The sequence below is a fragment of the Dipodomys merriami genome, unplaced genomic scaffold, assembly GCF_024711535.1.
Source record: "Dipodomys merriami isolate MVZ:Mamm:240054 unplaced genomic scaffold, mDipMer1.0.p SCAF_177, whole genome shotgun sequence".
Classification (NCBI taxonomy): domain Eukaryota; kingdom Metazoa; phylum Chordata; class Mammalia; order Rodentia; family Heteromyidae; genus Dipodomys; species Dipodomys merriami.
Window position 1 is genome coordinate 676,766 of NW_027203126.1, and position 26,415 is coordinate 703,180.

General features: G+C 49.5%; 1 protein-coding gene and 2 long non-coding RNA genes across 3 annotated transcripts; 1 reads left to right on the top strand and 2 right to left on the bottom strand.

The window, feature by feature from the left end:
- Positions 1-8,526: 8,526 nt before the first annotated feature.
- LOC138829834 (trichoplein keratin filament-binding protein) lies at positions 8,527-23,379 on the top strand. Its single transcript, XM_070026375.1, has 13 exons — positions 8,527-8,658; positions 11,382-11,575; positions 12,276-12,486; positions 12,959-13,015; positions 14,636-14,704; positions 15,702-15,875; positions 16,652-16,764; positions 16,864-16,930; positions 17,759-17,931; positions 18,773-18,854; positions 20,305-20,490; positions 20,967-21,110; positions 22,137-23,379. Exons 2-13 carry the CDS (start codon positions 11,382-11,384, stop codon positions 22,167-22,169), a joined length of 1,503 nt encoding a protein of 500 aa, XP_069882476.1. The 5' UTR covers positions 8,527-8,658; the 3' UTR covers positions 22,170-23,379.
- Positions 11,579-18,599, bottom strand: LOC138829836 (uncharacterized). Its single transcript, XR_011372748.1, has 3 exons — positions 18,407-18,599; positions 18,020-18,124; positions 11,579-11,665 (listed from the first exon to the last, which is right to left on the bottom strand). It is a non-coding gene; the product is annotated as an uncharacterized lncRNA (long non-coding RNA).
- Positions 20,972-25,375, bottom strand: LOC138829835 (uncharacterized). Its single transcript, XR_011372747.1, has 3 exons — positions 24,995-25,375; positions 24,318-24,526; positions 20,972-21,274 (listed from the first exon to the last, which is right to left on the bottom strand). It is a non-coding gene; the product is annotated as an uncharacterized lncRNA (long non-coding RNA).
- Between the last annotated feature and the right edge of the window lie 1,040 nt (positions 25,376-26,415).

Consider the following 26,415-nt stretch of genomic DNA (forward strand, 5'->3'; position numbering starts at 1 on the left):
CGCCCCCGTGGCTGAGCGCTCAGCGCCGCCCGCCGGCCGGAGCGCCTAAGCTATCCGGAGCCCCGCCCCGCCCTTCCGGCAGCGTCCAATCCGTGCCAGGCTTTGCGCCATCCCGTCCAACCCGAGCCCATCTCTGGAGGTTCTCTGCTCTGCTATTGGCCGAGGGGCGGGGCGACGTGAAAGCCCGCGACTTGCGAAGGTCCGCCCCGCTGAGCCGCTCCCAGGTGAGATTTTCCCAGGCGCCTCGCGCCGCCCTCGGCTTCGACCCCAACCCGGGCGGGGCGGCTCCGCTCGGGAGGCGCGCTCGCGGACCAGCCCCTCGCCATCCAGGTTCCAGCCCAGCCCCGCCAGCGCTCCTCAGGACCTCCTGCTTCCTTCAAAACAGCCTGTCCTGCCGGGCGCTCTGGCCTCCCTCCAGTCAGCCTAGCTACTCAGGAGGCTGAGTTCTGAGGATCGCAGTTCGAAACCAGCCTGGGCAAGAAAATCCGTGAGACTCCTATCTCCAATGAACCACCAAAAAGCCAAAGAAGTAGAACTCTGGCCCAAGTGGTAGTGGCCAAAAAGCTCAGGGACAACACCCAGGCCCTGAGTTCACCAAACTGACTGTCATCCATCAGACCCTAGTTGATCTTGTCCTTCAAGGACGCTCCATTGCTTGATTCTTCGCTCTCAATCATTTCTAGCTGTTGGGCACTGTCTAACTGGACAGCTCTTTCCCCAAATCTGGGGTTACCTGTCCGATTCAGTCCAGTTTATAATCCAACTCCACCAGCCTGTTTCCCAAATACCACTCCAACAATCCAGGAGACATGCTTCCCACCATGTGGGCCTCAAGTCATCGCAGCCCTAACTCACCTAGATGCTTCTGTCCTAAAACCCAAGGCTTTGCTCATCCAAAAATCATTGAGCCTGGGCTGGGAAGGTGGCTCAGTGGTAGAGTGTTTGCCTTGCGTGCATGAGGCCCTGGGTTCAATTCCTCAGCACCACATAAGCAGAGAAAGCTGGAAGTGGCGCAGTGGCTCAAGTGCTAGAGCACTAGCCTTGAACTGAAGAGCTGAGGGACAGTGCCCAGGCCCAGAGTTCAGGCCCCACGACTGACCAAAAATAAATAAATAAATAAATCATTGAGCTTCATACTCATTCTGCAGTAAAATTCATTATGTGTCCGCTAACTGCTACACACTGGGCTTAGTGAGGATGACAGCAAAGTCCAGCCTTGTGGAGCTGATGTTTCAGTGGAGGATACAACATGTAAACAAATGTAAACAAAACACTGGTGGCAAAACAGGGTAAATGAGCCCTGAGCTGGTAACTCACTCTTGTAATCCTGGTTGCTCAGGAACCTGAGATCTGAGGATCATAGTTCAAAGCCAGCCTGGACAGGAAAGTCTGTAAGACTCTTCAATTAACCAGCAAAAACCCAGAAGTGGTGGTGTGGCTCAAGTGTTAGATCCACAGCTGTCAATGAAAAAGCCAAGCAAGAGTTTGAGGCTCTGAGTTCAAATCCCAGTACTCAGTACAAAAACAAACAAACCTCTCAAGGCTGTGAGCTGAGAGAGGCTTCTAGAGTAAAGAGCTAGCATTTATTTGAGCTGAGAAGCCCAAAGAAAAAATAACCAAGCCAAAGATGCAGCAGGAGGTGCATGAGCGAGCAAGAGGCTTATATGGGGAGAACTTGGTGAGCCGGAGCACCACAGGGCCCAGGGGCGGGGATGGATGAGGTAAGCAGAGAGGGATGGGAGTGGAGGCCAGAGAGACAAGTGGGGAGGGGAGAGAGAAGCAAAGAATTTGAGTTTTACATATGACAGATGAGAAATCACTAGTGTCCCAAAAATATCTGCCAAATTTTACTAAATAATTCAAACTGAATCTGTCACGGGGAAGATGAGAGAAGAGATTGGCCTAGACCAAGAGCATGACCCAGGTAGAACCAGGAAGTGACGAGGGCCAGGAGGGACAAAGCCATCATCACATCTTGCACATAACTCAGACTATGACAGGCCCCATCAAGTCCGATCTCCCAATGATAGGAGCACAAACGACCAGCTTTGGCTTGTTCCCACCGCACCCAGCCTCGCTGCCTCCAGCGTCCTACCAAACCATCTCATCTCAGCCTTACCAGCCGAGCCAGTGCCCCGGTGCCAGAAACCCACCCACTTTTCAGACACCAACATCACAGCCCACACAGGGACCTCAGGCACCAGATGACATCCTGATTTCTCAACCTGTTCTATGCCAGTCAAGCTACTCACAAACCATGGCGGATACAAGAAGCATCTGGACTTAGAACATGGGTTTGGTATGTCTCTGGTCTGGGTTCATGATGTGTTTTGAAAGCCACCATCTATCCATTCATCTATTTACCTATCCATTCATCCACCCACCCATCTACCCATCATCTATTCATCCATCCATCCATCCATCCATCCATCCATCCATCCATTCACCTTCCTAACACATTGTAAGTGTTCATTGTAGAGTAGCCTCTTGCCAGGGACTGGTGGCTCACACCTGTGATCCTAGCTACTCAAGAGACTGAGATCTAAGAGCAAGACTCTTATCTCCAGTTAACCAGCAAAATGATAGACTGGAGGTGTGGCTTAAGTGGTAGAACACCAGAATGACTACCAGGAGGAATATTATGAGGAATTTTCTTTTCTTTCTTCCTATGTAGTCTAAACTGACCTTGAACTCACAATCCTCCTGCCTCAGGCTCCTGAGCACTGGAATTACGGGATGACAAGCATGTGTCATTAAGCCTGGCTTTTTTTTTTTTTGTACTGAGGTTTGAACTTGGAGCCTTATACTTGTTCAGCTTGCTTGCTTGCTTGGCCCTCAACTACATAGGGCCACACCTAGAGCTCTGCTAGTTTGCAGAGTTGGAGATGAATTCTCAGCCTTCTGAGTGACTATGACGACAGATCTGAGCACCTGGCTTTTTTTCTTTTGATACAACCTCAGGCATGCAAAGAAGGCACAGGACTATACAAATAATAGGTTTTGTTCTGAACTACTTGAACAGAAGCTACTGATAGCCCTGGTAATTATTTTTATGTGTTTTTCCTCCTCCAGCATCACCTATTCTCCTCCTGCAGGAAATCCACACTGAGACATCACTTTTGGCCTTTAGTCCTCAGGGTTACTCGTTTGTTCCCATATGTCCTTGGTAGCATAAGATCTCAGCCAAGATTGCATGTTTCATGTGACTGTCCCAACTCTTAGGTCTCCTTCAAGTCTGGAACATTCCTGTCTTTCCTGGACTCTGCCCACCTTGAGGTCTTTGAGGGTGGTGACTTTGTAGCATGTCCTTTCTTGGGGATTTGTCTAGTGTTCGCTCATGATCACATGCAGATTGTGTATCTTCTGATGTTGATTATGGGTTCTGTCCTTCACAAAATAACCCAGCCCTGAGGTGAAGTCATTTCACAGAGGACATATGACTCCAACTGGTCCTTTTTGTGCGTGTGTGTCAGTTGTGGGGCTTGAACTCTGGGCCTGGACACTATCCCTCAGTTCTTCAGCTCAAGGTGAGCGCTCTAACACTTGAGCCACAGCACCACTTCCAGGTTTCTGGGTGGTTTATTGGAGATTAGAGTCTCACAGAGTTTCCTGCCTGGGCTGGCTTTGAACCGCGATCCTCAGATCTCAGCCTCCTGAGTATCAGCTAGGATTACAGGCGTGAGCCACTGACGCTCAGGTGGTCCTATTATTGAAGATGTTAACTTGATCCTTTGTGTAAGGTGGCACCCCTCGCCCCTGAACACTTCTCTACTGTAAAGCTGTTTGCTTCCTTTGTGAAATGAATAATACTTCACAGGGAAGTACGGTGAGATTAGCAATCCTCTCTCCCCCCCCCCCACGGGGACACTGGGGCTTAAAATCAGGACTTCATGCTCTTGCTAGACTTTTGTGGTGGTTGTTTATAGCAGATGCTCTACCACTTGAGCAATCCCTCCCATTACAGCCTTTTGCTGATTAGTTGAAGGTAAGAGTCTCTGATTTGTCTGCCTGGGCTAGCTTCAAACCTCAATCCTCAAGTCTCAGCTTTCTGAGTAGGATTATGGGCATGAGCCATAAGTTCCTGGTTCATTTAGGAATCTTCATGTAGGATTTATAAATGAACCATTTCTAAACAAATGTGTTTGTTCATTCACATCAGTACTGGGCAGAATGTGGGTCCACAGTGCCCATTCCTAACAGTAACAATTGATTGAAGTGACCAGGCTGTCCCAGTTTTGGGCAATGTCAGTCCCTTCAAGCTAGTGTTGGTATCTGTCCAACATGTCTCCATCACTCTCTGCTTAACTAAAGCAGGGCAGATATCTACACAAGCCACAGATATGTGCGCGGTATTTACTATGCACCAAAGATGATGAAATAGTTGATTTAAAAAACTGCATTGTGGGGGAAATTCCAGCCTACGCAGAGGAGCACCTTCATCCTTTTGTATTGGTGAGCCACCACACTTCTCCATGACTTGCAAACATCCTCCAAAATTGATTGCCAGGACCGGCTGGACCAATGGCAGTCAGTCCATGAGTTAGAATTGACTCAGTGGGAGTGAGGTGTTCACCCGGCAAAATTTCACCATTCCCAGAACCAGCTCCACCCAGCGTTAATAGCATCTTCCCAAATGAATCATCAAACCTGTCTCTCCTAGCACGATCTATTGGGATGGAAGAAGTAGGCTAGTTTTGCAGTATTTCTGACCTTTCAGCCTAGAAACTGACAGCATAGTAACTGTACAGCATAGTAACACCAACATTAGTAATAACAGCAGATAACAGCTATTGAAAACTATGTTTAAAGCCCAATGAGTTTACTTGAATTTTTTTTTTTGGTGGGATTGTTTTGGGAGTAGTAGGATTTGAATACAGGTCCTTGAGCTTACTAGCTGGGGGCTCTCCACTTGAGTCACATCCCCAGCCCCTTTTTGCTTTAATTGTTGGGTCTTGAATTTGTTCCTAGGCTGTCCTGGACCACCATCTTCCTATGTGTACTTACCACATGGCTGGATGATGGGCATGTGCTACCACATCCAGCTTTTTGTCCCCCTATCAGTTCTGATAGGGTCTTGCCATTGCTTTTTGGAGGGGGGCTGGCCTAGGCCTCAAACTGGGATCCTCCTGATCGCCACCTCCTGAGTAGCTAGGATTACAGGTGTGAGCCATGGCACCAGGTTCCAATGTGTTTGCTTCCTAATCATGTGGCCCTTGGGCAAGTCACTGTTGGTAAGTTTCTTATGGTGAAAAATGAGCACCCACTTTAACTATATGTTTTATGGGTTTCTTCTTCTTTTCCCTCTTTTGGTACCAAGGATTGAGCACAGGATGATGCACTTACAAATCAAGCACTTTGCCACCAAGTTACATCCCAGTCCATCCACCCATTTTTCAAACAACTGAAATGTGGTTTGAAACAACGGAAATTCATAATCACACAGTTCTGGAGGTCAGATATCTAAAATCAGCATCACTGTGGCTGTGAGGTCTCTTCTCCATTCTCATAGCTCCAGACGCTCTTATGGCCACATTGCCCTCTCCTTCCACACATAGGTGGACTGTTCTTTACCCTTAATAAGGACACGTGTGATGGTATGATAGTCACCTTTCCATCACTGTAACACATGCCTGAGTTAAACAACTTATAAAGGGAAAAGGCTCCTCTTGGTTTAGTTTTTTTTTTTTTTTTTTGGCCAATCCTGGGGACTGAATTGAGGGCCTGGGCTGTATCCCTGAGCTTCTTTTGCTCAAGTCTACCACTTGAGCCACAGTGCCACTTTCGGCCTTTTCTGTTTATGTGGTACTGAGGAATCGAACCCCGAGCTTCATTCATGCGAGGCAAGCACTCTACCACTAAGCCACATTCCCAGCCCTAGATTTTTAAAGAGTTTAGTCCATGACAAATTGGCCTCCTTGTGTGGGCCTCTGGTGACGTATCACGACAGGAGCACAAGGCAGAACAAATGGCTTACCTGGAGATAAAACTAAGTTACCAGGGTCCTGTGATCCTTTTCAACAACACACCCACAGCCTGGAGACCTCCCTCTAGGCTCCACCTCGGAAAGGTTCCACACCTGTTTTGACATTCATGGGCTGGAGACCAAACCTTTAACATATGAGTCTTTCGGGGACATTCCCATTCAAGACTATAGTAGATGGCATTTAGGGCTCACCCAGATAATCCATAGTGGCCTTCCCATCTCAAGACCCTTGACCTCACCATATCTGCGAAGACCTCTTTTCCAAATGAGGTGACATTGAGAGATCTCGGAATTAAGGTCTCTAGGAAGCCTACCCTACTTCCCTTCTGTCAGTCTCAGCCAGCTCATCTGTCACAGTAATAGCTTTGTCTCGGGACCCATGTGAGGTTTCACAGATAATGTGATTTTGGCAGTGGGCATGCTGGCAGGCAGGCCAGCTCATGCATCGAGTTCTTGAGTTATTTCTATCCAGGACTGGCAATGGTGGAGTAATTGATTCCAGTGCTAGCACGGGTCCCTCTGCCAGGCTGTCAGCAGGATTAAACATGCCAAATGGGGTTTTGTTGAGCCAGCTCCTCTGGGTGTTAAGCGCCACCTTGCCAACCAGCCTCGCTGGCCCACAGGGTCTGGCTGCCGACTCTCCCTGATTAATGCCAAGGCAACAGCAGCCAATAGGCCTGCTTGCCGCCGTCCCTGGCAAACAGCCTGGCATACAGCAGCCAAATATTTAGACATTTTTTTCAGTTATTGGTGAAAATAGTACTTTGGTCTTTTAGGCAGCACAGAGAGGGAGGCACCGCCCTGTCCTCAGGTCTGCCCAGGCAAGGTGACATAAATGGTAACCCTGTGTGCCTGCCACAGGACCCTGTTTATCTGGTGCACAGCCTAATGCCAAAGTGTGCCACCAGGTGGCGCGCTCCTGGGGAAACACTGTATATCCCGGTCTTAGTCTCTGTGACTCTTGTCTGACCTGGGTCTAGTTTCCTCTGATTGCCAGAGCCATTCTCTAGGTCAGCCAGGCAGAATGGGTGTGGGACGGAGGCCTGGCTGGGCTGATTGGGTTGAGAACAAGCAGGCAGGAAGCCACATGGAGCCTGAGAGATTCTACTTTGGTATATCTATGCAGTAAGTCCATGCAGGGTTTGGGGCACCTTATGAGCAGCTCATTGTACGTAGCTGCTCTCAGGGAAGGGGAGCTAGGACAGAATCCAGAGGTAGATAAAGCCTCCTTCCTTCCCATCAAGCTGGCCTCCACTCATAATGTGAATCAAAAAAATCTGCTGAGCCAGGCGCTGGTGGCTTACGCCTGTAATCCTAGCTACTCAGGAGACTGAGATCTGAGGATTGCAGTTCAAAGCCATCTGGGGCGCAAAAGCCAGTGAGACTCTGATCTTCAATTAACCACCAGAAAACCAGAAGTGGCACTGTGGCTCAAAGTGGTCGAGAGCGCGCCTTGAACTGGGGAGATCAAGGGCAGAGTTCAGGCTCAGAGTTCAAGCACCATGACCGACAAAAATAAATAAATAAAATAAATCTGCTAGTGTTATTCCAGCAGAGAAATGTATCTTAGTCGATGGAAGCAGGCTGAGTAGCCCCAAGGCTCTGAATAGAATGTTCTGGAATGCATAGAAGGTTCTAGAATGTGATTCCATGTCTGGTCTCTTCTTGTGTACACAGGATCTGGTCCTGCTTATTAGAACAAGTTCTGCTGTATAGATCTGATTTCCAGACAATGCTGGCCATACACCTCAGGAAGACCACCAAGGACAGGTGTCCCTGCACAGGTGTTACTGAGTGATGTCTCCACACAAAGAAGGATGTACTGAGTGCAGTAGACCAGGAGCCAGACACCAGCAGCCCCGATAGCCCTCTCAGTCCCTTGTCACACTGCATGCAGAGGAGTGCATGGGCCAGGCATTTTTGGGTGGGTAGAACAGCTTCTATAGGGGTTTGCAAAGGGGGTGGTGGTTGGCAGGTGAGATCCCTGGAAATCCCACACAGCTTGAGTGTGTGTGTGACCAATAAAGTGATTTTTTTGTGTGTGTGCTGGTCCTGCGGCTTGAACTCAGGGCTTGGGTGCTGTCGCCGAGCTTCAAGCTCAAAGCTAGCGCTCTATCACTTGAGCCACAGCTTCACTTCGGGCTTTTTGGTGGGTTCTCCTGCCCGGGCTGTTCTTTTGAGTCTCAATCCTCAGATCGCAGCCTTCTGAATAGGGAGGATGACAGGCGGGGGCCACCAGCAGCTGGCGGCATCTGGGATTTTTTAGAAGCTCTCCAGATGGTATTCGTGTGTCGCCGTGCTGGAGAGCCATTGGCTGACAGTCTCCTCCTCTGTCCTATCGCCTTGATTTCCACCTTCATCCCTTTCTTCTCCATCCTTCGCAGTTTGCACCGTTAGCGGCGATTGTGGTCGCTCCCCCTCCCACCACGAGGGGGCGCCACAGGACAAACCCGCAATGGTTTTCTTCTCGCGTCCACCATCGCGTTGGAGATAATTTTGGCTCTCGCGGCGCGCCGTCGTCCGGTCCTCCGTTGCCCGGGCAACGAACGAGGAAACGGCCCGCTGCGGGTGTAGCGCGGGCTGGGAGACTTTTGAGCGGGACGAGCGGAGTCCGGTCGCGGGCATGCGGCAGTCCGAGCTCGGCGACTCTTGGGACACTCCAGGCGCAGAGAAACGTGAGTTGAGAGACTGAGCTCGGCCGGGAGAACCAGCGCCCCCCCCCGGCCCCGCCCCGCGTCCGCGATGCGCCGGGCCCTGCCAGCGGCGGCCGGGGACCCGGCCTCCCTCGGCCCGGCCCGCCCCGCCCCGCGCGCCGGGTTGATGGGAGGGCCTGGAGGCCGAAGGGTTTGAGCCTGGCTCGGAGGGCGATCGGGTCGGAATCTCGAAGCTTTTAGCTTGCTGGTGGCAGTGATGTCTCCCACGGGCGACCCTTCAGTCTGGAGACGCGGGTGTCACCTTTGGCAGAGGCGGTGGCTTTACGATCCGGGGACCGGAGCCGCGGCGGGTCCCAGGCAGAGGCCACACCCAGGCCGCGCTCCGCCCCCGGGGCGGTGGGAGCCCCGCCGGGCCTGTGCGCTGCTCCCCGCGCGCACCGCGCCGGGGCCGGGCTCGGGTCTCCCGACCGCCGTCCATTAAGCTCCCACCTCTTCTTCATTTCCTCTGATTCCGAGCTCTGGGATCTTGGACGATTCTATTCCCGGCTTCCAACTTGAACTTTCTCATCTGAGCAGTAATGGAGGTGCTTGGCAAGGATGGAAAAGGTCATGTCAAAGGCTGGGCACATCCTTGATGTCTCCTGTGGGTTGTTTTTGTTTCATTCTTTCTTTTTTTTTTTTTTGCCAGTCATGGTGCCTGAACTCTGGGCCTGGGCGCTGTCCCTCAGCTCTTCAGCTCAAGGCGAGCACTCTACCACTTGAGCCACAGCGCCACTTCTGGCTTTTTCTGCTTATGTGGTGCTGAGGAATCGAACCCAGGGCCTCAGGCATGCAAGGCAAGCACTCTACCACTGAGCCACCTTCCCAGCTCCTGTTTTTTTTTTTTTTTTTGTCGGTCGTGGGGCTTGAACTCTGGGCTTGGGCGCTGTCCCTCAGCTCTTCAACTCAAGGCTACAGCACCACTTCCGGTTTTCTGGTGGTTTATTGAAGGTAGGAGTCTCACAGTCTCTCCTGCCCGGGCTGGCTTTGAACCGTGATCCTCAGATCTCAGCCTCCTGAGTAGCTAGGATTACAGGTGTGAGCCACCGGCACCCGGCCTGTTTTTGTTTCTTAAACTACATTTTTAGGGGCTGGGAAGGTAGCTCAGTGGTAGAGCGCTTGTCTTGCATTCATGAGGCCCTGGGTTCTATTCCTCAGCACCACATAAATAGAAAAAAACAGAAGTGGTGCTATGGCTCAAGTGGTATAGCACTAGCCTTGAGCTGAAGAGCTTATAGACAGCGCCCAGGCCCAGAGTTCAGGCCCATGACTATCTCTCTCTCTCTCTCTCTCTCTCTCTATATATATATATATATACACACACATTTATGCACATATATGTATACATTTTTATAATATATATTTGTAACAGCTTTACAAATAAAGACAATGACTTCTTTTTTTTGGCCAGTCCTGGGGCTTGAACTCAGGGCCTGGGCACTTGTTCCTGAGCTCCTTTTGCTCAAGGCTAGCACTCTACCACTTGAGCCACAGCACTACCTCTGGCTTTTTCTGTGTATGTGGTACTGAGGAATCGAATCCAGGACTTCATGCATCCCAGGCAAGCACTCCACCACTAAGTCACATTCCCAGCCCAGCAATTTTTTTTTTAAGCCAAAAGTTGAAGTATCATTGTTTTGAAAATTCATAATTATGGGGAGTTTTTCAGAGTAGTTTTTCAGAGTGGCTCTTAGAATTGTTTGCTCTCTTGTGTGTTGTGTTTGTTGGTCTCGAAACATATGCCATTTGTACAAGGGCTCCTAATTCATTGATAAGAACTCAGTAACACACTCCTTGAATGATGGTACCCTGAAGTGACTTTTTTTTTTAACCAAAAATAAAAACAGGAAAATGGAATAGTTAAAACACGATAAGCAATTAAGCATAGTGCATTTTTGAAAAGCTGGTGTAGAGCTGGCTGGGCAAATCTAAAAGAGACTAGAGCAAAAATAAAATTTCTTTGAAGGAGAGAGAATCCTATTTAGCAGTAAGGACACTTGATGAGCTGTTGGGCACAAGGATTTAGCCTCAGAAAGGAGCTAGCATGGCTAAAGCTTAGTTAGGCCTTCAAGAGGCTTAGCTTGCTTAAAAGCTTTAGAATTTAAAACTGAGTCTAGCTATGCAAGAAAAGTAGCAACTTTAAAAAATTTATTTTTTTCTGTCTCTGGAGCTTGAACTCAGCACCTAGGCATAGTCCCTGAGCTTTTGTGCTCAAGGTTAATGCTCTACCACTTTGAGCCACAGCTCCATTTCCAGCTTTTTGGGTGGTTAATTGGAGATACGTGTCTCATGGACTTCCCTGCCCTGGCTGGCTTTGAACTGCAATCTTCAGATCTGAGCTTCTTAGTAATTAGGATTATATTTGCACACTGCCATGCCTTGCTGGTCTTTGTTACTTTATGCAGAGCATGGAAGTCCCCTGTGTGTATGGACCAGCACTTCCAAGACAATCCCTGTCTGGTCTGCTACTGGGCACAATTCAGGTTCATTTAAATTGATGATTTGAAGCTTTGGTGTCAGATCATTTGACAAAATGGTGCCTGGGCCACAGTCTGGGGTTCTTGTTATTCTGTTGATCTGTACTGGACCCGGTCTTGATGCTTTATCAGGTGATTTCTTGGTGCAGCAAATAAGGGGCAGGGGCGGGCCACTCATTACAGAGAGGAGGGTTTCTGGTCTTTACCTACCTCTGCTGTCCCCCTCAGATGGCACTGCCCACGCTGCCTTCTTACTGGTGCAGTCGGCGGCTCCTGAATCAGCAGGTCGTGCGCCAGCGCCAGCGCGAGCAGGAGGCCCAGCTTCGGCAGCAGTGGGAACAGAACAATCGTTATTTCAAGATGTCTGACGTCTGCAGCTCCAAACAGGCAGAATGGAGTTCCAAGACCTCCTACCAGCGGAGGTAAGTGTGGTGACTGCCTGTTGGATGGAAGTGGGGGCCACTTAGTGGTCAGGGGATGTGGCCTAGGGTGTGTTGAAGTAGTACATCCTCCTAGAAAAAGATAAAATGACAGAAGAGCACTGGTGAGAGCTAGAATCCTCCCTGGCATTCTCCCACTTGAATCACAGCTCTACTTTGGCTTTTTGCTGGTTAGAGATACGACTCTCACAGACTTACATGTATGAGCTGTCGGTTCCTGGCGAAAAAATACTGTTTTTATAGAAATACATGTACAGTCATGGAGGCCAGTACCATAATCTGGAAAGGTAGACAGACCTAGAAAGAAATCCTGGCACACGACTTGTGCATGCATAAGCCTCAGTGTCCTCATCAGTAAGGGCCAAACCCAGTCTACTTCATAGGACTTACGTGACAAGTAATACAAAACCTTCCTTGTATATCTGACCTGGCACAGAGTAGTTGCCCAAACAACTAGCTACTACTGTCTGCACATGCATGTAAGCCTGTTGTTTTGTTTATGAAAACAAGGTGTTCTAATATGCATTGTGCGCTGTGACATCCTCTCTTCACTCTGGCTGGGGACGCCAGTCACATATCTGTTATGTCTGCCTCAGCCTTTTACCCACATGGAGGCGCATAGCTTGCATACCACTTGTGGCTGTAGTGTAAAGGATATTGTGGTGGGCTCCTTCTTACCCAGCATGCACGCCTACCAGCGGGAAAAGATGAAGGAGGAGAAGAGGAAGAGTCTGGAGGCCCGACGTGACAAGCTCAGGCAGCTTATCCTGGAGGAGCAGGACCTGCTGGCTAGGGAGCTGGAGGAGCTGAGGCTGAGCATGAGCTTGCGGGAAAGAAGAATCCGGGAGCAGCACAGGAATCTAAAATCAGCTCGAGAGGAGCAAAGGAAACTGGTATGTGGCCTAGCACTCAGGAGACATCGCAGCCTTTCAGTGGTCACGCCTGTGGCTTCATCTCTGACTGCTCTGCTCTGAGCAGAGTGTGTTTTGTGTGACTCAGCTATCTTCTCTTCAGTCTTGTGATCCACAAAGGCCTGGGATGGGCATGTTTTGTCTTCCAAAGCAGTTGTGTGAAAAGTGAGCCTCAGTCTGTTTATTATTAGAAAGGACCCACCTGTGTCGTCAGTGTGGCCCCTTTCGTCACCACTTCAAGAGCCAGCTGTCAGTGTCAGCCATTGTGCTCAGATGCTCTGCTCCCAGAGCTGTGAAGCTGTGGTGCAAAACAAGCAGATGTGCACGGAGCGGGCAGTGATAACGCGCGACCGGAGCAGCTCTGGGCCCGAGCTGATGTCCCTTGAGCTTCATCCAAACTGTGAATGGTTTTGGAAAGCCATAGCAAGCTTCCTTTCCTGTGTTTTCTTGACAGATTGCAGAGCAACTTCTGTATGAACACTGGAAAAAGAACAACTCAAAACTAAGAGAGGTAAAAAAAAAAAATCAAGAACCTGCCACTGATTTGCCTGAGTAGATGAAATCATGTTTGCAGATTTTTCATATGTGCCTTTGCTGTGCTAGACAAGAGGCTCCAGCCACCAGGCAGATCTGGTGGACATGGGCCTGAGCAGTTTATCAAATTCATAAGCATTCGTGAACATTGCTGCATGCCTACTGTGAGGGGGCACTCCCCTTGCTGGTAAGGAGCTCACTACCCAAGGGGAGTCACTGGGCCCCTTGTTCCTGTGCAGGGTGCAGGGCTTTGGGCAGTGGTGTTGAGGCGGCATTCTATAGGAAAGGAAGAAGTTTGGAAGGACTGGAGGTTTTAACTTGAGTGAGGTGACAGAAATCTAGATGGGGTGGCTTTTCCAGTCATCTCATGCCGCTACGCACATGAGAACAGAGTAAGTCCTGGGAGCCCAGGACGGGCACCCTAAAAGATGAGGCTCAAGGCAGACATGGCCAGATCTTGGATGACTCCCGTTTTTCTGGAGGCACCTGGACTGCCTTTCACAAAGGTGCAGGGGACCCTGGCAGGAGTACTGAGGCTGCTGGAAGAAGTAATGCCAGTTGAGGGGATTGAGGGATAGGGAAGGCTTGAACTTGGGTAGCAGGAGACAGGAGGATGGATGTAAGAGGAGGCTGGCTTCTTGGCACCAACAGCAGAGACTGCTCTTACTAGAATCTTCATTTAGTTCAACTTAAGTGTTTGTACACATTGGTGCTGTTTAGTCATAGTTCTATTTAGAATGGGTGGTTACTCAGACATGGAGTATTGTGTGGTCAGTGCGCTCTCCCTGGCCATCTCTCAGCCTACGTGGCTCCTCTGAAGTTATTTATCCGGAGACATTTGTTCAGATCATTCAAATTAGTTCACATTTGCTAGTTGGGAGAGGAATTTTTAAACTTTTTTTTTTGGCCAGTCCTGGGGCTTGAACTCAGGGCCTGGGCACTGTTCTTGAGCTTTTGCTCAAGTCTACCACTTGAGCTACAGCACTACTTCTGGCTTTTTCTGTTTATGTGGTACTGAGAAACTCGGGGCTGCATGCATGTTAGGCAGTAAGCCACATTCCCAGCCCATCTGAAACTTTTTAAACAATTTTCCAAACCAAAGCTTTTGGATAGGGTTGTCATTGAGCTTGTGATTTTGAAGGTTCTCTGAGCCCATATCTGTTACCCTAACCACAGACACAGCAGCTGCTGTAATGTCATTTGTCACCAAGAGCAACATTCTTGCAGCTGCTGCTCCAGAGGATGGTTCTGGAAGCCAACCTCAGGGGAAACTGGTGTCTAATCCAGCAGTTTCTCTGGATCAGGGGCCTGGCACTTTACACCAATCATAGGCACCTTTGAAACTGCATCTCCAGTTCAGTGTCTGCTGACACATGCTGCTCATCCCAGGGCACTGTTACTTAGTTCCAGCACGCAAGCTTGACTTTAAATTTCTTGTTGGCTCCCATTTAGACCGTAATTGTTGGAGCATCTCTGTATCTGTGGCCACTCTGGTAGGTGCATGGAAGGTAGCATGCCTTCAGTGTGTCTCATGAACAGTATGTCTCAGTATGTCTTATAAACTGGTGAGGGAATCATTCTCCCTTCTCTTCCTGAGATTGAGTCGGACCTTCACAAGAAGCATGTGATAAGCTCTTGGGAAACGCAGAAAGAAGAGAAGAAACAGGTTGGTTTGTGACTCTGGAACCGGTTCCACATAACTTTGAGTTTGTCTTGTTTTGGGTGCGATGGGAGTCCAGCCCCTTTCTCAGTTTACTTGCCATGTGTTAAGTTGCGTGCTTGTTCACACACATCTGAAGATCCCAGGCCACCATTCCTCAGACACAGTGAGGCCAGGTGAGCAGGACTGGTAGATGGAACGTTTTTTGATGTATTTTATTTATTTATTTTTGGTTGGTCATGGAGCTTGAACTCTGAGCTTGGGCGCTGTCCCTGCACTCTTCAGCTCAAGGCGAGTGCTCTACCGCTTGAGCCACAGGGCCACTTCCAGTTTTCTAGTGGTTTTTTATTGGAGATAAGAGTCTCACAGAGTTTCCTGCCTGGGCTGGCTTTGAACCGCGATCTTCAGATCTCAGCCTCCTGAGTAGCTAGGATTACAGGCGTGAGCCACCGGTGCCCGGCTTGTTTTTTATTTTTTTAAATTGGTCTTGGGGCTTAAACTCAGGGCCTGGGTGCTGTCCCTGAGCTTTTTCTCTCAAGGCTAGCACTCTTACCACTTTGAGCCCAGTGCCATTTCCAGTTTTCTGGTGGTTAATTGGAGATGAGTCTCTCAGACTTTACTGCCTGGGCTGGCTACAAACTGCAATCCTCAGATCTCAGCCTCCTGAATAGCTAAGATTATAGGTGTGAGTCACTAGTTCCTTGTTGGGCTTATGTCTTTAAGGGCGTTTTTGGTCAATGGCCTCAGCACTCAGCCTTGCTGTGGTGGCGGCTCTGGGGACAAGTGTCCACACCGTTGCTTTGCCTCCAGGTTCATTTTGCAAGGTGCTTGCTGACTCGTGGCGGGGTAGGAAGCCTGGGATTTCTGAATCCCTCCCTTTGCTCCTTGCTTGGGTTGCATGGATAGGGCAGAGCCCGTGAGGGCCCTGTGGCCTGCTCTGGCAGCAGGGAGTTGGATCTCTGCTGGCTGCACTGAACTCCCAGGTTCACTTGGCCTCTTGTAGCAAGAAGCTGCAGAAGAGGAGGAAAACAAGCGGCATGAAAATGAATATGAAACAGCCCGAAGGGAAGCGCTGGAGCGGATGAAAGCGGAGGAGGAGAGGCGGCGGCGGGAGGACAAGCTGCAGGCTGAGGTGCTGCGCCAGCAGATGGAAGAGCTGAAGCTGAAGGAGATGGAAGTGAGTGCTCCCAGCAGGGGCCTCTGCTCTGCGCATGGGGGTGAAGCTCATCTGGAGATCAGAGCCGGCCTGGCATCTCTCTTCTCTCCGTGTTCTCTCCCATGGTTCTCCCATTGTACACCTACATTCTAGAACATGAACATTCTAGAAGTGATTCCTGACCTCTTAGATGGCCTGTGAGACCTTTTAAGAGGCTTCTCAGAAGAATGTGGATTTTCAGGTGCATCAAGCAGCCGGGAGAGTGGAGGGGGGGGCGGGGGCGGCAGTGCACCACCCATGGGTCTCAGGACATAAACCACAAGAGTTCTGGGCCCAGTGGTCTGTCTGTTGGGAACTATGCTCAGTTTCCCTGGGATGGCTGGGTCTTCCTACTCAGATGAAGGGAGTCCCTTCCTTTCCCCTGACCTGCAGGTGCCATTTACTAGACAGTGCTTACCACTGAGTCTGCATGCTAGAGGTAGAGCTTGGGCAAGGTCCTCATTCCAGGTGGCACCATGGCTGCTGTGTCAGCAGAGGGAGACGGAGCTAAGTTAGAGCAAGTGTGGACCAGTGAAGGAAGTGCACAGGGCTGGGAGAGCTCTCACAGAAGGGGTTCAGCTGGGGTTGTCCAACTAGGCTACTTAAACTGGGCCAAGGGGCTCAGGCCCCAGGCAAAGTGGAAGAGGTCACGAGCAGCAGGGTGGCCAGGCTTGTGTGGTACCTGTCCAGTTGCGGGGAGTGGGGGAGGGCGGGACGGAAGGCCTGGGAGCCAGTCTCATTGGGTTGTGTGACCACAGGCCAGCAAACTGAAGAAGGAGCAAGAGAATCTGTTAAGGCAGCAGTGTGAGCTGGAGAGGCTGGAGGAGGAGAGAAGGCAGACGGCGTCCTTCCTGCGCAAGGCCGAGCTGGGGTGTGTGGGAGCCTCCCGGGGGAGGACTTGGACCGGGTTCCTGAACTACAGGGGATATAGCCTGGAGTGGGCCATCGTCTCACTTTACTCACCTTTTAGGCGCTTTTTGAAGCATCAGTATAATGCACAACTTAACAGACGTGCCCAGCAGATCCAAGAGGAACTGGTGAGTCTGAATCCCCCACTTTGGCAGCTATGTCACCCTCTTTGAAAAAAGGTATTTTCATTGCTTAGACGTGGATGCCTTCTCTTTTAAAAAAGAATGAAAACTGAATGCTCGGGAAATAGGCGATGTAGGTCCAAGTTGTAAGATGAAGTCTACAGATCTAAAGTACACATGGGGTTACAGATAACAGTGCTGTTATATGTTTGAAATGTAGGGGCTGGAGCTCAGTGGTGGAATATACTTAACATGGGGCTCTGGGCTCAATCCCCAGCCTCACATGCAAACTTTCTAAAACTAAGTAGTCTGTCTTTACCACAAATACAAGTGACTATGGCTAGTACATGCCTGTAATCCCAGCACTTGGGAGGTAGATGCAGGAGGATCATTGAGTTTGAAGTCAGCCTTGGCTGCATAGGGAGACTGTCTCAAAAAGAAAATGTGACTATGAAGTGATAGTTAGCTTGACCGTAATAAAGCTGTACAGACACACACTGTACATAGCAGGTCATTCTCCATCTGTGGGTTGTGTCTGGTTTTCCGTTTATATTAAGGCTGAAGTGAGCCATTTGCGCATATCTTTGTGTGGCTGCTAGATTGTGTGATAGGACGCGTCTGTGGTGGCAGGGCTCTCTCTTCAGTCAGAAGCTCCCGGGCCTGTGCAGCCTCTGAGCCATGCTTGCATGCTTCTCAGCCCAGCATCTATCTTTCTCCATCTTGAGAACACGGAGGAGCCCACATGTCTGTATGTGACTTGTTTGGGGGGTAAGGTGGGCAGGAACGGCACCACAGCTCTGACAGCCCACCCACTGGCCACCCCCCTGCCTGTAGGAGGCAGACAGGCGGATCCTGCAGGCACTACTGGAGAAGGAAGACGAGGCCCAGCGCGCACAACTGGCCAAGCGGGAGCAGGCCCTGGCTGATGCGGCTTGGATGAAGCAGGTCATCGAGAAGCAGCTGCAGCTGGAGAGGGCAAGGGAGGAAGAGCTGCAGGTGCTGTTGAGGTGAGGTGGCTGTTGCCTGGGCAGGGCAGGGCAGGGCATCCACCCAGAGGACACTGTTGTGACTGAGGTATCTGCTGGAATAACTTACCTGCTCTTCTCTCACGTCTTTGCTCCTGGATTGGCTTGTGGGGGTGTTTACCTTCGGTTATTTGGAGTTTGTGGCAATGATCCATTTATCGACCATCTTAGAAGCCTATAAGAATACAAATTAGGGAAATGGTGAATGCTTCTTGGGTCTATAAAAATGAGTCTGGGGCCTAATTCTGTTTTGAGTTGGGAATATTGTTGTCTAGGCTAGTCCCCAATTCCTGGGCTTAAGTGCGCCTCCTGTCTCAGCCTCTCGGGTAGCTGGAGCTGCAGGTCTGTGCCACTGGACCTAGCTTTGGGTTTTAATAAAAGGTAAACTATCTGGCTGAAATAATCAAGCAATTGGCAAATGTGGTGTCTTGCAGTTCTCCCATTACTAGATACTGACCCCCAAGCTCCTCCTGGAGATTCTAGGTCACTTGCTTGCTCAAGGGTGGGCTAGCAGTCACCCCAGTTGTGTAGGGACAGACTCAGACACGGGCAGTGCCTCCCTAAGTCTTGATGGTTTCATTCAGTGTTAGACGGCTGTGCTGCAGGTTGGCACAAGTGCCTAAAAGGAGATGAGATACAAATAACTTCAAAATGCTTATAACAATGCTTTCTGTGAATGTTGTGCTTAATTGTAATCTTTGAAGGCTATGTGGTGAGTTTACCTGCTGCTTGGCCCGATGTGTGCTGCTCAGACCATGTGTTCTGTGGCACCATCTCTGCCATTAGTGCTGGATGGAAAGTGTCATTGCTTTTTGTTTGCCAGGGAGGAAGCCAAGGAGATGTGGGAGAAGAGAGAGGCAGAGTGGGCTCGAGAGCGGATGGCGAGGGACAGACTGATGAGCGAGGTAACCCCAGCTGTGGGATGGATGCTGCTAGCCATTGGTCCTGGGTGGATGGCTGGACTGACATTCCGATCCTGTCACATGTTCTGGAAACCATCTGTGTTGGTTATTTTGTGGGGTTTAAAAGCATTGTAGAGCCGGGCACTGGTGGCTCACGCCTGTAATCCTAGCTACTTAGGAGGCTGAGATCCGAGGATTGTGGTTTGAAGCCAGCCCAGGCATGAAAGTCTGTGAGACTCTTATGGCCAATTAATCACAGAATAAGCTGGAAGTGGCACTGTTGCTCAAGGGCTAGAGTATAAGACTGGAGCAAAAAAAGAGCCCGAGCTGGGCACCAGTGGCTCACACCTGTAATCCTAGCTACTCAGGAGGCTGAGATCTGAGGATCACGGTTGAAAGCCAGCCCGGGCAGGAAAGTCTGTGAGACTCTAATTTCCAATAAACCACTAGAAAACCAGAAGTGGCACTGTGGCTCAAGCGGTAGAGCGCTCACCTTGAGCTGAAGAGCTCAGGGACAGCGCCAAGCCCAGAGTTCAAGCCCATGACAGACCAAAAAAAAAAAAAAAAAAAAAGCCCGGGGGCAGTGTCCAGGCCCAGAGGTCAAGTCCTAGGACCAGCAAAAACTAAAAGCATTATAGAAGTAATATAAACTCATTAGAAATTCAGGCATATAGAATGTTCACATGAAAAAGTCGCCCAGAGTCCTGTCAACCACAGGCACTGCTCCTTCTTCTACTGGGTCTATGCGTGCCATCTGTCTTACGTAGCTTACACTGTGCTATTTGATCTCAAGCATCCTCGTATGGTACTGCAGGGAACATCTGGTATGGGAGGGTCCTCCAGCACAGATAACAACCAGAAATGGACCAGTGTGTGTGTAAAAGATACGGCCCAGCCCTGGGGGAACCTGCTGGAGAAAGTCTTGGTCATCCCTGCATTGAAAAGCGATTTTAAAGTGGTTTAGAAAGAGAAATTATTCTATATTTTGAAATTGGTGATTTCTTTCTTTTGTGAATACCAAATATTCCCCAGTGATTTTTGATTTTCTGATTTCCTTTTAAGTTTCCCATGTGGCAAGCAGGCTGTTGGGTGTTGTCTGATGGCTTCCTGAGTCCTGCTGGCTTCTAGACCAGTGATGGAATGTCACAGTGCTCTGGGGCCAGGACCCAGACAGCAGGTTTCTGAGGCACGGAGCAAACAAGCTAGACTTCCTCTGTGTGGCTTGTGGGTTTTCCTTGTCTGAAGCCACTGGTAGAATGAGTCTTGCCTTGTTCCATAAGGTTTCTCTGTCCTAGGGGAGGGCTCGGTCTCACACAGCCACATCTGTGTGGGAGAGGGTGGCAGATGTGGCCCACATGGGCTGGACTAGCCCTATGTGCCTGTGCGCTAAGGCTGCAGCCTGTCCAGGCTTACACTAAAAGGAGGACCTTCCCTTTCCTGTTGTTGAGGACAGGTTTTAACAGGAAGGCAACAACAAATACGAGAGAAAATTGAACAGAACCGGCGTGCACAGGAAGAGTCCCTAAAACACAGGGAGCAGCTCATTCAGAGTCTAGAGGAGGCAAGGGAGTCAGCTCGGCGTGCGAAGGAGGAGAGTGAAGAACTAAAGTTGGCCAGGAAGCAGGAGCTGGAAGCCCAGGTAAAGCTGAGCTCAGAGGCAGCGTTGGCTTCTGCAGGGAGACAAGGACCAGCAGGCAGCGGGCTTTTTTTTTTTTTTTGTGGAACAGGGTTCAAAGGCCCCCAGCTCATTCCAGTGCCTGCTCATGGCTGAGTGCGGTGTATCCCTTTTAGATCCACTCCAGATCCATGGCTTGTGCTAGTCTGTTGTCTTTTCCTGCCATCAGTCTCTGCCAGCAGCTGCTTTATATATTCATTTCAGAACCTGCTATATAACAGAGAATGTTCTCCCAGGCACGGCCACATCCATAACTGATAATGCCCACAGCCCCACTCCCATGGCCTTTTCCACTCTGCAGCTTCCCTTTCTGTTTGCTGGCACTTACCATCACTGTTCTTTATTGATCCTCCAGCCCAGCCAGGATCTAGTGGTCCTTGCTCAGAGACAGGATCTGCCCTGTGCTTCCTGTCTCAGGTGACTTTGTTCTTGATACCCAGGTTGCAGAGCGCCAGCTGCAGGCCTGGGAAGCAGACCAGCAGGCCAAGGAGGAAGAGGAGGCGGCCAGGCAGGCAGAGCAGCTCTCCGATGCTTGGCTGCAGCAGGAGATGAAGACCATGACCCAGCAAGGCTACCGGCCCAAGGTAGGAGTCTGCAAGGTGCCAGGCACTGTAGTCCTGAGCTTGGCTCTGCTCTCCGTCAGTCCCAAGTTCTTCCTGCTTCTCTTCCCTTGGATGCAACCTGAAGCAGAGTTTGTTGCTGACCCTCAAGTAGTCTGACTGCTGAGCGGTGGTGGTGTCCACTGGTGCTGGGGACAAAGCACAATATAAGAGCAGTGGCCACAGTGACATTGGGCCTAGGTCCTGATGGCTTACCTGCCTCTCATTGTCTCCCTTCTTTGCATCATTCTGTAATAGCTCTTAAGTATGAATGATCCCTGAGGAGGATACTGTGGGCAACACAGAGACAGAAAGAAAGGCTGTTACCCTGAAGCCCCTGGAGCTGACTGAAGGTCTCTGCTTGCCAGGGCCACCTGGGCTTCTGGTACTCTAAGGTGCACCCCCACGACCTGTGCCACCCAGCAGGAGGGTTGGCTGCTTCTAGTCAGATAGCTAGGGAATGGAGGGGAGCAAGGTTAGAGTATCCTGATTTCCTGGAGAATTTTAATGCCCTAACGTGCAGAGGGCATTCCTTAGGAGTGCAGGGAAACAGCATTTCCACCTCCTGCCTCCACAGCCCGGAATTAATGAGTACAGCAGGATCTGCGTTCACAGAACACACAGGAGCATGTTTCTTTTTTGCCAATCCTGGGGCTTGAACTCAGGGCCTGGGGACTGTCCCTAAACTGCTTTTTGCTTAAGGCTAGTACTCTACTGCCTGAGCCACAGTGCTGTTTTCTGGCCTTTTCTGTTTATGTAGCACTGAGGAATGGAACCCAGGGCTCCATGCATGCTAGGCAAGCACTCTACCACTAAGCCACATTTCCAGCCCAGGAGCTTGTTTCTCAGGGCAGGTGCTTCATCCAAGGCTAAGGGTCAAGGCTTTCTTAGCTATATACGAAAGCTGTCGTTCATGCTGTGTTTTTAGCTCTTAAGTGAAGTGCGGGGTTAATTCCCAGTGTTCCAAAGCCTGCTCATCTCATTAATCTTATGCTTGCTTTCTTTCCTCAGCCTTATGGACATCCCAAAGTGGCGTGGAACTGAGCTCATTGGTGCCATCAGCACAGGGAAGGGCACCGAGTCTGTCAGTGCGCAGCTGCCAGGCAGCTGTACGGTGCTTGGTTCAGGTCGGGCTTCAGAGCACTGTTGGGTAGTCCAGCCACACTTGCTCAGGTACATGAGGCCTGGCCAGACATCGTGGTGCTGGGGGTATGCCCCACCAAGATACTTCCTTGCTTTTCTCCTCCAAGACAGGTCTCAACAAGTTCACACAGCGCTGCAGAGTTAAGTCTTATGTTTATAATGTAAGATCCTAGAAGGATACTAAGAGCGTCCTGCTGTTCTCCATGGCAAGATAGGTTTCTTCTAACCCGTAACTGTCAACCATCAATGAAGACTGAAGACAAAGTTTTCTCTTTTTAAAATTTCCATTTACATTTAATTATTGCCTTGAAAACAGAGATCTTGGTGCAGTGTATGTTGAGGTTTATTAACTTAGTGGTCCCAAAGGAAGAAAAGTAATATGAACTAATGACCCCTCCCCAACAGTGTGGTGGGCAGTCCCTGGATGCTTTGTTCAAAGGTGGCGAGAAGCAAGTCTGCCCTTCCTCAGGCAGTGTCTTGTCAGAATTTCTGTAGAAGGACTGCAGGGTGGGCGGGAGCTCAGTAGTAGAGTGCTTGCCTAGCAGATGCAAGACCATAAGAAAAAATTTCCAGAGCATCGTGCTCAAGGGTCCTCACCTGACCAACTAGGCAGGGGCAAGATACTAGGGAGCTCTAGGGCCTACTGGGGGTTATATACGTAGAGGATCTGTCCAAGACAGAACCACAGACATCCCCATCTGTCCTCTGTTCCATCAGTGTGACACAGTTCTTAGTTTGTTGCTTCAAATAGCTACAGCTCCTTGAAGCCATTGTTTTTATGATCTGTATTTTCCCATACTCTTTCTCTGAGGTTTCAATTTTCATTATGTTCTGCTCAAGTCTATCTCAGTAAATTACAGCTAATTATGGGCATTTTCCTGTGGTTACTAGAAACCAGAGTTTATTAAAAAGTCCTGTTTAAGGGCTGTATTACCTTTTTCCTATTGTGCTATAAAAACAAATTGTGTTGCAAACTGTGTCATGACTCAGTCTTTCCTTTTCCTGTCTTGAAGTTCTTGTGCTGGGACCCCTGAGCACCACTCTTCTCATGTCATATATATTTCTCCATTTTGGATGTTCATTAATTGTGCAATAAAGTTCTGATCTGGTGGTATCACGTGTACTCTTTGTTACTGTTGCTGCAGTGTGGGTTGCCATAGGTAGCTTTTTACTGCTTTGTCCACATCTATAGGTCTGGGTTGTTTCCATGACTGCCACATAGTGAGTTATATTCATCTGGATCAAATGATGCCCCTTCCGCTCATTTCCCCATAAGAAACAGAATTTATTAGCAGTCATACCCTGAACTCCAGTACAGAAGCAGTGGGGACAGAAGCCTGGCAGAAATCTTCCTTATTAGCATTAAAATTATGTCACTTTGTATCGCTATTATATCTAAACATAGCCTCCATACCTCTTGTTTTTTCAGACCAGGTCTCACTGGACCTGGAACTTTCTATGTAGCCCAGGCTGGCCTCCAGCTCAAGATCCCTCTGTCTTAGCCTCTTAAATTCTAGGAATGCAAATACATATCACCACACCTGGCCCACATTTCTTCTTAAAAGTTAACCAGAATAATTTCTGAATATAGAGCAATTACTTTCTTACTGTTCTTATTGGAACTCACATACCTCTTGAATGTGGATTTTGTTTTGTAGTTAGACATATAGTCACTGTCCAATAACAGGGATGCTTTTCGAGCAATGTATAATTGCAACATTCTGAAAACAGTTTACTTAAACATACTTAGATGTTATAGCTTATTTCATCCATATGCTATATAGTATATATCCTGGAATAAGTGGTCCTTCATTGACCAAGACATTACACAGTGCATAACTGTTATGTTGGTTTTATTGTTTCTAAGTACATTTTTCTACTCAAATGGTTTCTAGATTTTCTTTTTCAGCAGATTCTCTAAAAGGTCAATTCACACAGCCAGCAACACCTAAGGGGCTGGTGAGGCAGACATTAGTATCTTAGCTTCCTGAAAAGAGCAACATGAGTGAAGGAGAAGGAAGACACCTGAGTCTCCACTCCCACCTGTACCTCTGCCAGGCTGTGGTTCTTCACCCTCTTCTGGTTCCTGTTCTGTGCTCATGTTGGATGAATGGATGCTTGCTCATGTCTGAAGCATCTTGTAGTTGAGAGAACACCCCATGCTCTGAACTGCCCCAGCTCGAACTTGGGCACTGGAGGCAGAGCCTCAGCTTCCTTATTTGCAAAGAGGGTAACTGGCTAGAAGATGTATGGGCTGGCTGGAAGACAGGAACAGAGTAAAACAGCACAAGGCCTCATAAGTGCACACAGCAAGACCAAGTTAGATTGCAAAAGGTCATTGTCTTGAAGGTGTTCTGGGAGAGAGGGCTTACAGGACTGTGACAAATGGAAAAGGCCTTAGCAAAGTGAGCAGTAATCACCTGGGCTTTGGAAAGAGAAGTGTTAGGGAGCTGAGAGGACCAGAGGGGAAGGGGAGGAGGAGTTCAAGGAAGGAAGGGCTAAGAGGGATTTTGGAGAGGAAGATGGCCTAAAGCTCTTGGGGAGATACTGCATTTTAGAAGGGAAATGGGGCTAAGTTTTGAGCAAGTTGAACCTGTGCTCAGGGACCTAGAAAGCAGGGACTAGTGTGGAGAAAAGTTGGGGGTTCACTGGGGACTGAAGCAGTGTACCCACCTCATCTCCAGGTAGCCCTTCCCTTTGGGACCTGCTTTCATGTGTACACATACCTGTAAAGAAGGTGGTGTGATCTATAGTTTGGCTCCAGAATGGTTCGGGCTTCCAGCCGAGGTCTGCTGGCAGAGGTGAGTAACCTTGGCATGTCGACCACAGGGACTGGCTTCTGGTTCTTGTGTGCTCAGCTTCCTCCTTAAGCAGTCATCAAGCTGTCTCTATGGGAAGTGCCCTTTGTGAAGCCCACAGATGGACACTGCCCTGATGATCTGAGCCAGTGGGCAAAAGAGCCGTGCATCCTTTCAGTCAGACCCTCATTGGGCACTGGTTGGGTCCAGCTGCTAGGGACTCAAGGGGGAGCTAGACTCAGCACAAGAACCCCAGGCTTTGGGGCACAGGTTGACAAGGCTGTGAAAGCTGTTTACACAGGAGCAGTTGCTCACCTGCCCCTGCAAGACTTGAGAGGGTCGTGGACTTTGAGGCCATTGTGATGCCACCTGCTATCATGGCAACCAGCTTCCTGACCTTCTGAGGCCACTTTATCAGAGAGCCTTTGTTATATGACTTCCTGATAATGACTGAGACCAACTACAGCAACAGCAACTGAGACTCACCTTCCCTGAGTCAGGATGTCACGTCTTCATGTCTCTAATTCCTCACCTGTCAGATGGAAGTAAACAATTCTTCACAGGATCCTGTGTGCCTGGCACAGAGTAAATGATTATTTCATGTTTCAAAACCATGTTTAAAAGCAGAGTACAAAAGTACATGTGAGGTCCTTGACCTACAGCATTGGGTCCAGGAATAGTGTGGGGAAGTTGGAAATGGTGGTTCCAGGCCCATCGGAGCTGTGAAGTCTGAAGCCCTGCAAGGATCCTTGGAAGCCCTGCCCAGGAGGCTGCCTTGGGGTAAGCTGCTGGTTCTGGGCCCCAGACAAGCTGGACCACACAGGAAAGATGCTCTACTTTCTCCAGACTACTTGCTCAGAAAAGGCCCTGAGATTGTCGGGTCCTAACCCCACCCTTTCCATCTGGAAGAAGAGAGCCAAAGCCATCAGTCTCCAGAAGACTGCTGGTGCCTGTGGGTGGCCCTGACAAGCCCAGATCCACACATCCATTTGTATAACGAGACCTTCTCTAAAAGTGAAAATAGACTCAAGGGCCTTAACAGATGAAACTAATTCTATGAGTTCCTTACTTGCTGGGAAAGGGGTAAGGACACATATACTGGACTGGCTTGGGATAGAGATCCAAGGCGAAAGCCTGGCGCCGGTGACTCACGCCTCTAATCCTAGCTACTCAAGAGGCTGAGATCTGAAGATTGCGGTTCAAAGCCAGACCAGGCAGGAAAATCCATGAGACTCATCTCCAATTAACCACCAGAAAACTGGAAATGGTGCTGTGGCTCAAGTGGCATAGTGCTCACCTTGAGCTGAAGAGTTGAGGAACAGCACCCAGGCCCAGAGTTCAAGCCCCAT